Source organism: Salvia miltiorrhiza, chromosome 5 (assembly GCF_028751815.1).
Source record: "Salvia miltiorrhiza cultivar Shanhuang (shh) chromosome 5, IMPLAD_Smil_shh, whole genome shotgun sequence".
Taxonomy (NCBI): domain Eukaryota; kingdom Viridiplantae; phylum Streptophyta; class Magnoliopsida; order Lamiales; family Lamiaceae; genus Salvia; species Salvia miltiorrhiza.
This window is the reverse complement of record NC_080391.1, coordinates 4,278,066-4,293,224: the sequence shown is the minus strand read 5'-3', so window position 1 is coordinate 4,293,224 and position 15,159 is coordinate 4,278,066. Positions and strand designations below refer to the sequence as shown.

General features: G+C 37.7%; 2 protein-coding genes across 3 annotated transcripts in view; both read right to left on the bottom strand.

Moving 5' to 3' along the window:
• LOC130985259 (uncharacterized) overlaps positions 1 to 15,159 on the bottom strand; it is a 920,555-nt gene that overhangs the window by 527,435 nt on the left and 377,961 nt on the right. The window lies entirely within an intron of this gene.
• Positions 8,625 to 14,321, bottom strand: LOC130985241 (exonuclease 1). Its single transcript, XM_057908092.1, has 14 exons — positions 13,973 to 14,321; positions 13,225 to 13,344; positions 12,525 to 12,648; positions 12,231 to 12,368; positions 11,916 to 12,125; positions 11,651 to 11,825; positions 11,481 to 11,554; positions 11,277 to 11,400; positions 10,755 to 10,846; positions 10,612 to 10,666; positions 9,902 to 10,533; positions 9,747 to 9,774; positions 8,932 to 9,351; positions 8,625 to 8,836 (listed from the first exon to the last, which is right to left on the bottom strand). Exons 1-13 carry the CDS (start codon positions 14,131 to 14,133, stop codon positions 9,137 to 9,139), a joined length of 2,148 nt encoding a protein of 715 aa, XP_057764075.1. The 5' UTR covers positions 14,134 to 14,321; the 3' UTR covers positions 8,625 to 8,836; positions 8,932 to 9,136.

Sequence of the window (15,159 nt, the reverse complement as noted above, 5' to 3'; positions counted from 1 at the left end):
GCGCTCGGTTGCCGGAGAAGAGAGAGAGTATGAGAAGAGGTGTGCCGCTGAGAAGTGTAGGCTGCGGATTTCGTCCGAGGAGAAGAGGGAATTCACAAATCAGCCTTTGGTTGGATTTGTGTTGGGCCTTCTTTTGGTGGGGCTTTGGGCTTCATTGCTGGGCTTCTTTAATTTGTAGAGAGGCCATCTTAAATTACACTAAGCCCATTTGTATAAATCAAATAAATCGGGCCCAATTTTGGAAACAAAGTATGGCCCAAATTTTGAATTGATTTTTTTTTTTTTATCAAACCATTTATTGTTATTCAATAATTTGTATTCACTTTTTTTTTTTTTTTTTTTTTTTTTGCAGCTGGTAGCAGCGAAAGCTTGGTGATGGCGATTTTGGAGGGTTATGTTCAAGATTGGCGCAGTCTTATCAACCAACTTCATGGCGGATTTTGTCCCAAACGAGATGCTTTGAGTATTTGCAAAGTTTGGAATCTATTGTTATTTTTCTTCCAGTCTTGACATCTCCATTAGCCCGACTAAAGACCATCCTCAGAGAGTTTATCCAAAATCTGGCGGCAGCTCATCTAAGACCTTATTTGAGTGATGTTTACTTTGCACTTCAGGTGGTTCAATTGGCTTTTAATCAGATTTCGGGTGCGCTCGGATCTGGGCCATTGTGAGTCCAACCTTTGAAGATTGCTGGTTACATCTTCTCTTTGCGCGCATTTGAGCAGGCTAGATGACTCAAAGGTGTGAACGTGTATTTCCACTCCACAAATAGTTTCAACTTTAGAGAAGTGAAGTTGTTGATGCATAGCTGACCTCAACGCCAGATGACTCAATTCTTTGACAGGTCTTGGGTGCGCTCGGACCTGGGATTGTTCGAGTCTGGTTTGAGTGAGGTTGTCATGTTTGGCATCTCACGAAGTTGGGAGAATTCTGCACAGCGACTCGAGAAGATTGAGTTTTCTCTTCTTGATGCTTAAGCCAAGGAGAATGAAGCCATCGTCAGAATTGCTTTGATCAAAGAAGAGCTTGCTATGATAGAGATGTGGGAGATGGAGATGACGTTGTTCTTCAAGCAAGATAGTGCCTCCTTTCATATTGCCCGAGGTGCAATCCCATAATTCAAAAGAGAGTTTGACAAACATAAAGTTGCACATATTGATGAGGAAATGCTGCGGAATTTTGAAGACTTCAGAGTCACTTTTGATCTCTGCTCAGAGAACTTTGGAGGATCAAGACTCATTTGCTTAGTATTGGTGCAAACCGCAGTTTCTATCATTTCTCTCTTGATGATTCTTATTTGGCTTGTGATGGATATTTTGACATCTTCTCCAAGTGCTTGTGCTTCTTTTGATGGCTTGATTTTCTTCCCAATTTGAGACATATTCGGCTTCACATAATCAACTTAAATCATAACTTTGATGATATAAATTGAAAAGAGTCAAACACAATTCATGACTGAACCTAGAAATTATCTAAGCTGCTTACGTACCCTTTTGAAAGGAATCAAGTCAAAACGTAGTTCATAGGATCAACAGGTGTTTGAGATTGGGTGCCGTGCACAGTTTATACTCATGCGGGTGCAGTTTAGGCTCGTGCGTCAAGGAGCTGTCTTCATACACTCCATTTTGTTGCTTTTCTCCATTTCTGGTTTTTCATCTGACTCATCTTTTTGGCTTTTCTGTTTTTCTATTTTTTTTATTTTATTTTTATTTTTATTTTTTTTTGCTTTTCTATATATATATATATATTTTTTATTAAACTATATACATATGTACATGCTTCAACTTCTACCACCTTTCAAGGATAGTAACGTTTCAAGAACTTTCCGTTGAGAGTGATAACAATTGGCCTCCTTGCAGCGAGGGTCATGTCTCCAATTTGAAAAGAGGGCGCTCGCACTGCTTTGTTGAAGGATCTTGAAGGAAGAGCTTGATAGTATTCCAATTTTTGCTGGACTTCTAGTCTCTCTTCATCCAGAGTTTCCAGTTCTTTGGGGCTTAAGTGCGAATTCTCTTCTCCAACGACCATTTTCTCGCAGGAGGTGATATGGTTTGCTGTGACATCGTCTTCATCTTTTCGGCGAGGATCTTTGCAATCAAAACACGTCATTATGCTTTCATTTCTCTGGTGTATGAAGGCTAGATTCTCTGCAACGCTTGTTGTGATAACGCCACTTCTAACGAGACTTGCAATTTCACGACGCACTTGACTTTGAGTAGTATGAGGAAGAGGAACTGGATTACTAGCACTATTAGTAGTGTAGTAAGAGAAAGCCACACTTTCTCTATCTTCTTGATCTATGGCATCTCGTGTGAAGATGGTGGTCTTCATTCGAGCTTTCATTTTTTTCCCACATGACATAATCAAAGTGGTGTATCTTTTCATTCGAGGAGGGATCAAACTTCTCCATTTCTCTGTTATGTGCAGTTCATCACTCCCTTTTGTCTTGCTTCGTTTCCATGATTTGCCTTTGCCAAGTCTTTTAAAGACAGATACTTGTTGAGCTTCTCTTCTACCCATCCTATTGAAAATAGAAACCCTTTGGGTTCTCCGATTGCTTGAAGATTCCAGGATTTGCTTGGTGCTAGCATAGTTAGCAGTGGCTCTCTTGATGGCAATTCGAATGGGGCTTTGCACTGTATATCCCAAACCTGCTTTGGAGTTTTGGCCTGCGTTATCAGTCTTTTCCAAATGAGACCTTGACATAGAGCTTTCTTGAGGATTGTATCCAGCATTCACGAGGAGTTTATATGCCTTCGGACCAAAGTGCTTTGAGAGTTCTTTGTCTAAGAGATCTCCATGTTCTGTGGCGCCACTTTGCTTTGGTCGGACAAAATCTTTGAGTGGCTGGGGAATGGGCTTTTTGGCATCAATCTTAGTCAAAGGGATGGTGAAACCTTCCATCTCTGGGCGAGATTCTTTCTCTTGTCGGGATCCTGACTCCTCCTGTGGTACATCCCTTTCCACCATTGTTGCTTTAGTTCTTCCCAAATAGAATTGAGCATCGGCGAAATGTGACTCTGCTTCTGTGAAAGGTTTGTGATCACCAACCACTTTTCTTATGGTGCCATTTTGATAGTATTTGAAGCATTGGTACAATGTAGAAGGAATAACACCATTTTCATGAAGCCATGGTCGACCCAGAAGCATGTTGTAGGATGTTCTTGCATCAATCACATGAAGCAACGCTGTGGACTCCATGTCCTGCATCTGCAATCGCAGCCTTATAGTTCCAAGAGCTCTTTGCCCTTCATGGTTGAAACCTTGAATCATCAATCGACTGTTTGACAACTCTTCTGCTTGGATTCCCAATTGCTTCAAAGTCCTTAGTGGCAAAATATTGACCGCCGAGCCTCCATCGATGAGAATTCGATTGACCTTCTGCTCCTGTGTATAACAACTCACGAACAATGGCCTGTTATGAGGTTCAGATCCAAGCTGCAAGTCTTCATTGGAGAATGTGATTGCCAATGCATCATCGTCTTCATCCATATTTAGCTCAGGTTCTTCATCTACTTGATTGGATGTATCATACAGAGCTCCAATACCTTCTATTATGTCATTCAAGCCGGTGGAGACCATATTTACAGCAGTATCATCTTCTTCAAGAGGTATTTTCCCTTCTCGAGCTAACCGCATGACCCTGTCTTTGAAGATGAAGCAATCATGTATGGGGTGCCCAACCAGACGATGGTATTTGCAGTAACTTGGATCGTCTGTCCTCCCTGCTTCATTTGGTCGCTTCATTTCTGGCAACTCGATAAGCTTTTCTTTGATCAGGTCATCAAAAATTCCTGAAACATCAGAGTCTAAGAATGGATATTGTTTTTGTTGCATTTCTTTCAAGGTAGGTCTTCTTTGCCCCACGTCTCGGGAAGAGTTCTGATTGTCTCGTGAAGTGTTCTGGTTGCCTTCTTGTCCAGCTTCTCTCTTTAAGAATTTCACCGAAGTTGCCTTAATCGCCATGGATTCTCTCTTTGGTGTTTCATCGGATGGTTTGCTTCCTTTCTTGAATTCTGGCTTGAATTTGCGAGGTTCTCGGATGGGTGGTTCTTCGATCCCGCTTGCCATCATGCTCAACTCCATATCATGAGCTCTTGTAGCAAGTTCTTCGAATGTTCTAGGCTGGATTCCTCGCAAGATGTATTGCAAGCCCCAATGCATCCCTTGAATACACATTTCGATGGCAGATGATTCAGACAATCGGTCCTTACAGTTGAGACAAAGGTTTCTCCATCGGTTGATGTAGTCAATGACTGGCTCTTCTTTGAATTGACGCGAACTTGTGAGCTCCACCATGCTGACAGTTCTTCTAGTGCTATAGAAGCGGTTGAGGAATTCATGCTCCAGTTGTTCCCAACTATCAATTGAGTTTGATTCTAAGTCGGTGTACCAATCAAAGGCATTACCTTTCAATGAGCGAACAAACTGTTTGACCAAATGATCTCCATAAGTACCAGCGTTGTTGCATGTTTCAATGAAATGAGCCACGTGTTGTCTCGGATTTCCTTGGCCATCAAATTGTTGGAATTTGGGGGGCTGATAACCAAGAGGCATCCTCAAGTCGTCGATTCGCCGAGTATATGGCTTGGAGTAGATCAATGATGACTTTGAGTTTCTAGCAGAGTTACTATTCATTGTTGCTTCGATGAACTCTTTGAGTTGGTTGATGGGAATGAGGCCACCAGACGAGAAGAGAGTGTCATTTCCTGAAGGCTTTTTTTTCATCACTCTTTGGCTTATCTTTGGAGATTTCTTCATCGTTATTCTCTCCATCTTCTTCGCTTTCTTCGCCTTCCCTATCGTTGTTGGCGTGGCTTGAATCTCTTTTTTCTCCATTTTCTCCTTTGAGCTTTGCAATCTGGGCATCTTGCTCTTGGATGTGCTTGGTTAGAGATTCAACCATCTTTGTTAAGTTCAAGAGTTGTTCCTCCATGGTGGAAGTGTTTGTCATCATGACACTTGCATGGAGTTGATAATTTTCAGTGGGGAATGTGAAGCTTCTCTTAGAGTTGTCATCTTCTTCATGGATAGATGGAAGATGAAAGATCGGCTTGGATACTCCTTGCATCGATTTTGATTTGCTTCGCGTTATCATACCGACGCTTGCCGAAGGAACTTTGGATGAAGCTGGAGCAGCTGCATTTGATTGAGTAGACATAGTTCAAGATTTTTGGTGAAGAGTAGAGATGAGAGGTAGAGATGTCTCACCGGGCGTGCCAAAATTTGTAAACACAATTTTTTGTATTTCAATTTGATAAAATACAAAAACGCGTTACAAAGATAATTTGATAGATTTGAAGATAGATTTATGCGGGTTGCAATCTCTAGTTAATCCTCTGATTCTTCTTTTCCATTTGATTCTTGAACAAGCTCGAAGGTTATTGAAATACTTGATTTGATGACGATAAATCCAAGGGACTCAAGTCATGATTTTGGATTGAACATTGAACTTGATTTGATTTGAAGAAGAACGTCCTTAGAATTTATAAGAACGCCTTGAAGCTTTTGAACTTGATTTGATTTGATTTGAAGAAGAACGTCCTTAGAATTTGTAAGAACGCCTTGAAGCTTTTGAACTTGATTTGATTTGATTTGAAGAACGTCCTTAGAATTTGTAAGAACGCCTTGAAGCTTTGGGACTTGGTTGATTTGATTTGAGGAAGATCGTTCTTGGAATTTGTAAGAACGCCTTGAAGCTTTGAAGCAAAACCTTGAATACTTGAAGAACGATTTAAAGATTTGAAGAACGCCTTGAAGGTTTGAATACTTGATGAAGATTTGAAGATATACTTGAAGATCACTTGAAGATATACTTGAAGCTTTGAAGATATACTTGAAGACTTGAAGATATACTTGAATCTTTGAAGATATACTTGAAGATCACTTGAAGATTTGATGAAATTCTTGAAGATGCTTGGAGCCTTCAATTCTTGCACCACTTCAACTTCAACTTGTGATACTAGAGAGAATTCGTTATGCCCTTCGAACTTCCACTTCTTCACGTTGCTCTAATGAGCACCCCAACACCTCTATTTATAGATTTTTAGAGATGGGCTTCGTGGGCTTTATGGGCTTTGGGCCTTCATGCATGGGCCTTAGGGCTTTAGGTGTCCATAAGCCCATTAATTCATTTATGTTAAATATTAATTATATATCTATTTAATTTAGGAATAAAATCCCATTTAATAAAATAGAAAGTATAATTGAATATTTAATTCATGAATTTACACGTGGCACGATTTAATTTGACGACAAATTTAATTGCCTACATGTTTAATCTATTTTTATAATGTACCCCACAATCACTCTTAATTATTATACTCTTTATATCTTCTTATTTATAAAATTAAAAAAAAAATTACCCTTATTGAGCCCACCTCGGAGCAAGTAAATACCACAAATATGAAACTCATATTTCACTCACAATACACTCAACAAAATTATTAAAATTTGTGCCCAAGTCATTTAGATATATTTTTGGTTGATGAAGTGAGTAATATATAGTATTTCTTTTGTCATATTAAAAATGGTCTGTATTTTATTTTGAATTGTCCAATTATAAGTTGTCTGTTTTATAAATGAGAAAAATTAAGCTAAGGTCCTATTATTTTTAATTAATTTATTATATATTCTCTTTAAATTGTATGTTCAAAAGTTTTATGTCATTTATAATGGGATCGAATGAATATTACGTAAGTCCAAATTCATTTAATATTGCTCTGGATCTCCCTGTCCGATTATTAGTTAAAATGCTGTTTAATTAGCCGCATTAACACGACATTTGATCAACTATGTTAATTTTGTCGTTTAGTAGCATATTTATATAACAAATAAAACTTACTTATCTTGAACTGAACTTGAAAAAATATTTTATAAAAAAACTTAGAGAGATCTACGAAGGCCATGGAAAACAATAAATTAATTTACTCGTCCATTTTCAGAATGTCGTTGTAATACGTGGACATAATTGTGGCCACAAAATTGTCGAAGCATTCGATATCATTATTTATTTCTTGAGAAATTGATTTGTGGGTATATATTATTAATTTATTATAAATATTTTTATTCAATCGACCTACCTATATAAACTAAAATATTATCAGTGAAAAAGAAGGCTGGCTGCGGTGGGCCTAGTTTACTCCATGAAGTTCCAAATCAAGAATGAAAGGAAATATTTAATACATCAAGCTTTTTTTAATTTAACTTTTGGTTAAAAACTATGTTGATGAGTGATGACTCAATCAATTATCTTCTAATTCATACATAAGATCTCCTCTTGCTGGTGGTTGGGGAGAAAATAGAAATAGTCCCAGTGGTTATAATTTTATATTAAAGTCTTAGTTTTAGTTTAAAACTATATACATACATACAAGTACATATAACATGAATGATTTTGGTTATAATAATAACACATATATATAAGCAAAATGTCGCTCCATTTTTATTTTATTTGCTTATATATTTGGAGGTATTGCAATATGAAACTTTTGTATGATCAATATGGACAAAAAATTAATCATTGCAATGTCCTATAAATTCATCCACAAATGGCCAAATGATTTGAAAGCAATGTAAAACTTACGATAATTTGCGTATTGTTATTAGATTGCCAGATGATTAGCGTATTGTCATTAGATTACCAAATATTTCCGCTATTGCTTACAATTGGATCACAAAATTAGTATTCAATACAATTTACTTTCCGTTAGGATAGCGACAATGACATCTTTATATCAATAATTATATATGCAAAATTTAATTCCAATAGTTGAATTATTGAAAGACATTGAATTCAGATTTGACTGAGAACATGCAAATATTAGCCTGCTTCTATATAATTAGTTGTTAACAACCGCATTAACTATCCCTAGTTATAAAAAAGGGTCCCAAAAAGTGGATGAAGCTTAAACATAATTGTCACGGTATGAAGCAGTCAGCATATCCAAGAACTAGGGGTGGAAAATCGGGTTGCGGGTATCGGGTATACCCTCACCCGTCCCGATACCCGCGCGGGTATCGGGTATCGGGTACCCGATACCCGTAAAATTCGGGTGGAGGGTCGGGTGCGGGTATCGCATCCTCAAAAATTGCGGGTAGAGGGTACCCTCGGGTATACCCGCGGATACCCGCATTACCCGCAAATAACATTATAAAATTAAAATTAAATAATTTTATTAGATTTTACTTGTTAGTTGTTTAGTTATTATTTATTCGTCACAGGTTTTATGGATAATCGATGAAATAGAAAGGATATTTTCAATTTTTTTTGTGAAATGCGGGACAAAATACCCTCTCGCGGGACGATATACCCTCCAGCGGGACCAAAAACCCTCAAAATTACAATTAAAAAAAAAAAATCGCGGGACTGTGAGGGTACCCTCGTACCCGCAACGGGTATCCGCTGCGGGTATTCGGGTACCCGCATCGGAGAAGAGGGTACCCGCATCGGGGAAGAGGGTCGGGTGAGGGTGCCATTTTCGGCAGTTTTCGTCCCGCGGGTACCCGCATTTTGCGGGTAGGGTACCCGATTTTCCACCCCTAAAAAGAACTGTCTTACTTTCTTCTTTTTTGAAAAATTGTTCAGATAAATGACCTCATCAGAATTTGTCCAAAATCTTCAATTTGAATAAGAAAAAGTAATTTTCTCTTTCCTGGAAAAAAAAATAAAGTTACAATATCTGGATGATCACGAGGCTACAACTGAGGTTACCATTTCATAATTAATGAACAAAAAATCTATGGAATTCTGGATTTCCTGACATTTGTATGAATCCGCAAGAAGCAAGCAGCAACGATCATGCTTTCGGATCTCTAAATGAGCACTGTTTGGGGCCTGAAACGAAAGAACAGAAAAAGATAAGAAAGGTCAAGTGAAATTCAACAACAGACATGTATGAGAGACATTGGAAGATTAGAGTTCTGAATAACCTTTTCTGTTGATGTTTTAATGGCATGACTGCTGACGAGGAGGAATGCTTTCTGGGGGTGCATAAACAAGTTTCCTCAGATCCATGTCAAGGGTGGGTTGAGGTTGAGGTTGAGATTCATTATATAGGCATACGAGTTCAAAGAAGAGGCGTAGTTGCAGCTCTTTCTCTTTGTAACAAAAGGGGGCGCATTCTTGACATAATTTTTACCTTTTCATGCACTTGTTCTTTATATCTTTTAGAGGGGCACGAAGACCACTTGCACGAGAGCCAGATGAGTTGTATCTATACGATGATAACACCGCCACAAACTTTTCCATAGATTTCTCCGCTATATTAGAATAACGCCCCAAATGACTAATATCACAGCCAAACTTTCCATCTTGAACTGTCTCCTCTTCCTCTAGGTCAGAACTGCAACCTGAAAGAATTATAAAGGACTTAACAATGAATTCCACAGAAGGAGGTGCCAGCTTAAGATTCTGAAGGTGAACGAGTTTAAAAGTAGGACCAGCAACTGACAATGTCGTTGCACTAAAGCTTAAGAGAATTATGTTCGACTTAGGCTGTTAACATGATGTATTCTTAAAATAAATGCATACTATCAGAAACTAATAGAGGCCAAGTATGACTCAGAAATTGAAGCACGTTGTACAATTCAACAATTCAATCCTTTATGAAGCGCATAGTTTCATGTTGAACTTCTTATTGACAAAATAGTAACATGATGTAATAATCTATCTCAACTAGGAAATGTATGAAACAAAAATTCAAGAATATCCTTTTCTTGGCACATATATTTAACAGGAAATGTACCTGATCTCCAGTTGTTATCATTTGCATCCTGCATCAAATGGGAAATAAATTATGTAGTCATGGTACTTTAGAAGAAGATACAGAATACGACGCTAGGTAGTTATTAAATAATAATGATCAGGAATCCTGATTCAGGATTAAGCAGAAGCGCGTACTCTTGGACTTTCAGTTTGAGAAAATTTTCTTCTCTTCGCTGTGCATTCTAATGAATTATTGGTTGACAGCCCCTTAAGACTGCTATTGTGGGACTCATCAGAGATGCCACTGATTGTCATGTCTTTGGACAGGTTAGTCTCATTTACAGAAGTTTCTTTGAAGAAAGAACTCCTAACTCTGTGCGTTGGGTACTCGGCTGTTTTTTTGGACTCGCAATCATCTACATCAGACAATTCAGAACTGTGGGTCTGGAAGGAATACTTCTCTAAGACATTGCCGATCTGAACATTAGCATTTTGCTTGATGCTCTGCCGAAAATAAGGTCTGCGTGCAGCGACTCTCTTCTCCTCCTTTTTGCATGTTTGCTCAGATGCAACAGTCTCCAATTTGTTATCACCATTCTCGTATGCATCACTCTCATTTTCCTTCCCTTTCTCCTCACTAGATTTTTTCAGAAAATATGAGCTTCTCACTATAACATTTTTATTTCCTGATGTCACCTTTCCATTTTCTCGAGTTGAGTCAAGATCCTTGTGCAAGGAGATACAAGGCTTACACACTGAATTTTGCAGTGATGTAAGTGGTTGCATTTCTTTGTCTCTTGTGACTTCTCTCTTGCTAGATGGCGGCCCTATATACGTATAAACAAATTAGTAGGCACTGAGTTGCGAAAATAGCTTCTCATGATCTGTAGAAACTTCATTCTTACCATGATTATGTCCCCCAAAAACCTTCAAATTATCAGTTTCAGAGCCATGCTTTTCCTAAAACAGAAGAAAACACCAAAAAGACACAGCAAATGAAATGACTGCTCTTTCAACCAATTGCTGGCTCTTTCAACCAAAAACTGACCTCGTGTAAACCTAGGTGGGGACTGGAATTGTTTTCATTGGGAACACTCCGAGGGGCTCTGAATTCCCTCTTTGCCTCAAGAGAGGCAAAACCTTTTATAATGTCAAGGAAGAGCCAAACTTTACTTATCCTCTAAAATGGCATGAGATAAATGGTCAAGAAATAAATCTTTTTCCTAGCATGATGTTATACTTGTTATGAGAAGTGAGAACATTAAATAAATACTACAAAATATGGTGAAGGTTCAAGCTAACTTAGACCATGGAATTTTCATTGAGATTTAAGCAGAAGAAACATGTTAATCCTATTATATTAACATGACAAGGGTCAGGAACAGTATATATGCAAAAGTTGGACCTTCTCTAAGATGAACCTGCACATAAAAGGAAGGAACTTGGATCTTCTAAGAGCTCAACCTAGGCTTCAAGGCTTTACCATAAGGGTGCATGTAACAAAAGTAACCAGCTGCATGAACATGAGAGAATGAAGAAACTAAAACCAAAATCTGACTTAATTGGATACAGAAGTAGTTGGTGAGAATATTTTTCTGCACTGGCAAATCGATTTTCTTCCGTTCACAATCAGGCTTGAAAAACTTGAGCTGGTAAGTTCCATGAAGTGTCTTCTCAGCAGCACCAGATTCTATCTACTTATCCAAAGAAGATAATTATGGAGAAGCTCATGATATGCATAATATTTCTATATCAATGAAAATATAAGATGTACCTGGATGGGCTCTTTAGTAAAAGGATCTATGTCTCCTTCAGCAATGCCTTTAGCCACATGCTGGGGCAACGATGTGATTCTAGTTAAGGTATCCTTCTAATAAACCATGGAGAAACATGTGCTTGTGGAGATCAATTTACTAACTATGCAATCTATAGCAAAAGGATATGGACCTAAGAAGTCTAAATCTTCATCAGCAATACCAATTGGCTTAGATAGATGTACAATATCCTCACTAACAGGATCATAAACGCGCTGATGCTTGAAAGTCAAAATTGCTTTCTTGAATGATTCTTCATAGAGAGGAGTTACATCGACACTGCTGTATTTTAAGTGTTTGATGACCTGCATCATGGTATAAGATTTAGTAACCAAACTCGAATGACAATCAACTGGTACAAATCATCAAAATGTGTCAAAGAAGGGAATGATTACATTCTCATGATTTTTGAACTTCTTCATCAGAGCGTGAGCTTTTTTCAGGCCCATTCCAGGCAGGGACGGCAAATAGTCGCACCCACTTAAAATGCACATCTCCAACAACATCATTTGGGTGAATCCCTCTAAATTTAGTTCTTTGTTGTGTTGTAGCTTGGCATTCTTAAACTCAACACCTTGCCCAAATTTATCCATTTTGTAAATGATCTGTGTGATAGAGAGGTTCATGAGGATATAAAAAGAGTAGATACACAAAAATATAACTACATGTGTCTTTGGGATAATGAGAACAATAGCAAGAGCAAGGCTCACTCTTGGGCAACCAAATGCAATTAAATCTGAATCCTCCGTTATAACAGCTTCAACATGTTTGCTGACAGCCAAAAACGTCATTTGTGCATCTGCCTCATAAGGTGCAACAATATAAGAGACATTTTCATGCTTTAAGACCTGTAACAATAAGCACAACCAGATAGTTGACTGTCACGGGGATGGAATGAAAAAAGGTGTGAAGTTCTAGCTCCAATGCTCCATAAAGTATTAAAAATGATCCCAAAACATACTCAAATGCTTGGCAATTCAGAATATTAAGATAAAGCTATTCACCTGAATAAGGTCATAAGCAATCGAAGGTGATATATCAACAGCCTTCTGGTAGCAGTCATATGCAGCAGTTAGATTTCCATTTGACTCATGTTCCATAGCACGGGAAAGGTTTTCCCTTCTAGACCTGCAAATAACAACTGTGAGAAAGATAGAAATTACTCAAGTAGCGTGTGAATGTAACTGAGCAAGCACTCTTAACCAAGAAAATTATCAAGTAAAGGTCAATTGAAATATGGAGCTTGTGTTCCATCGGGATTAATATTAACCACCAAGGGGGAGTTTACTTTACATGACTGATAAAATACATGATTGAATATTTTTATCCTAAAGACTAGGATTTCTCCAATCCCACCCTACCAATTGAATATGAATCAAGTAAAACTAGCTCAAATGATAGAAATTATCAACGGCCTTGGAATATCCCAAAGTTCCAATCCATCTTAGTAAACAAGGGATAGCCCTTACTATTTTTACCTATCTAGGCTAATCTTCAAAAGTAAACACCCCCAAGGGTACAAGGTGAAGAGATTAGGGAGTACGGAAGCTAAAAGGACATCGGCTGCAAATTTAGGTGCTGGATACTGATGACTGCAAGGACCATATGATAGGAAACTGGAACTTCAGAAACTTTATTGCTTGTCAGCAGCCGAACAGATTATACCAATCGAATGGAGAAAATTGATGAACAAAATTCTAATACCTTGCTCGCTTGACCTCTTGCTCACTCTTCATTGGTAGAGGACCCCCATCAAATACAAGAATGGGTTTGACACCATAATGACGGAGCATATTCACTCTGTGCATGCAGTAGTTAATGTGCCTGAAAACCAAGATAGTAACATTAACAGATTTCAACTTTGCAGTAACATTAACAGATTTCAACTTTGCAGTAACATTAACAGATTTTATTTAAGTGATCAAACAACCAGAATATTTTGAAAATACTCTATCTATAAATGGGTAGGAAAGATCAATGTCTCGAGTGGATACGGAAATAAGTGATCTCAACCTCAGTCTAGTAAAAACCTTCAATAGACAAATAAATACCATATATCCCAATCCCTAAAATAATAAAGGAACTTAACCATTATTTGTGCCCACGAAATTAGAAACACGCACAAATATCCACGATGTGAAAATCAAAAACTCATATTTAACAGACTAACTATAGGAAAAACATTCAATGGCGGTTTAGCAGATATGCAAAACAAGAGTTCTTAACATCTCTAAAAGCAACTGACTTTTTTACTCAAAAAAACCCAATATTTCTTACTCAAAAAACAAAGGAACCCAAGAGATAAAGATCGGAAATACTGAAACCCATTTTCTACCCTCCAGAAACACAGAAACCCGGCTATCGGATTCGAGAAGCAGACACGAATACGCGCATTGACGAAAACAAAAGATTAAGCGTCTATAACAGTCGAGAGACAACAATGTGGAAGTACTTGGATGTGGGTTGGCCTTTGCAGAGATCGGTGCTGCAAGAAAGAGCGCCTTTGTGCAGCCAAGAATACGTATCGATAGCAACAAAACACCCCTCCAGCTCCTTAATGTGAATCGGATTCATGATTGATTTCAAAAGCGGCAGCAACCCTTGGATACCCATCGCCAAACTTGATCGAGAACTCAAGAAAGGCCAACAAAATGCTTTCTTGACAATTGCAGACCGGTGCGAAATCTTATTGAGCTTCTTGCGCTAAACAGAAACCTTAGTCTTCGAAATTAGGGCCCCAAACTTGAAATTGTTGGGGATTTTGGTAACCCCGCTATAAAGGGAGGGAAGGGAACTCGGAATAGGCGGGAAATTGAATAACACAGGGAGGGACGCCAGATGGAAATTCACATATTTTTGGAGGGCAATTCGGGAATTATATTACTATAGTTTTTCCCTTTTTTTATTGCAATATTACTATTACTAATGGTTTTTTTTCCTTGAAACGGAAAAAACCCTACTTCCCAGTGGGCCTGCTACATTCGGCCCGGTAACAAATAAATGTATAGGTTAGTCCAGCCCAAAAAGAAAACATAATAGATTATAGATATCACATATTTTAAATTTTTGTAAAATTAGGGCAAAATATTCACTTAATCTTATTGTGAAAAATGTACAATTTTTTTCAATTATATTCATAAGATCAATTTAAGGCGTCGATGTGAATTGTGTAATATGATTATATATATATATATATATATATATATATATATATAGGGTGTGGTTCTAGAGAGAACTACATTATTTGTGAGAACGGGAGAACCATCAAATCTAATGCATCCACTGTAAAAACTAATGCATTCGCTGTTAAAATTAATGCACTAAAAAAATAAAAAAAAAATGCTCCCTTCAGGATTCGAACCCAGGATCTGCATTCATCCAACAAGATGATGCATCCACCGTAGATCTTGATGATCGAATGGCTGAAAATGGTTCTCCGGTCTTCTTTTATTTATGGTTCTTTCTTGAACCTCTCCCTATATATATATATATATATATATATATATATATATAGGAAGAGGTTCTAATAAAAACCTCCGTTAAAATGAGAACTAGGAACCTAATCTTGACCTTTTAAATATTAGATCTAATGGTTAGGATTTAGTCAACAAAAGAAACTGTGCATCTATTATATTTTAC

What these genes read in the sequence shown, in the direction of transcription:
- LOC130985241 (XM_057908092.1), bottom strand. Translation starts at nt 14,133, where the DNA reads ATGGGTATCCAAGGGTTGCTGCCGCTTTTGAAATCAATCATGAATCCG. An exon ending in TTGCATTTGGTTGCCCAAGA is followed by an intron (nt 12,126 to 12,230) that starts GTGAGCCTTGCT and finishes TCTATCACACAG; the next exon opens with ATCATTTACAAAATGGATAA. An exon ending in TTTTGGGGGACATAATCATG is followed by an intron (nt 10,534 to 10,611) that starts GTAAGAATGAAG and finishes ATACGTATATAG; the next exon opens with GGCCGCCATCTAGCAAGAGA.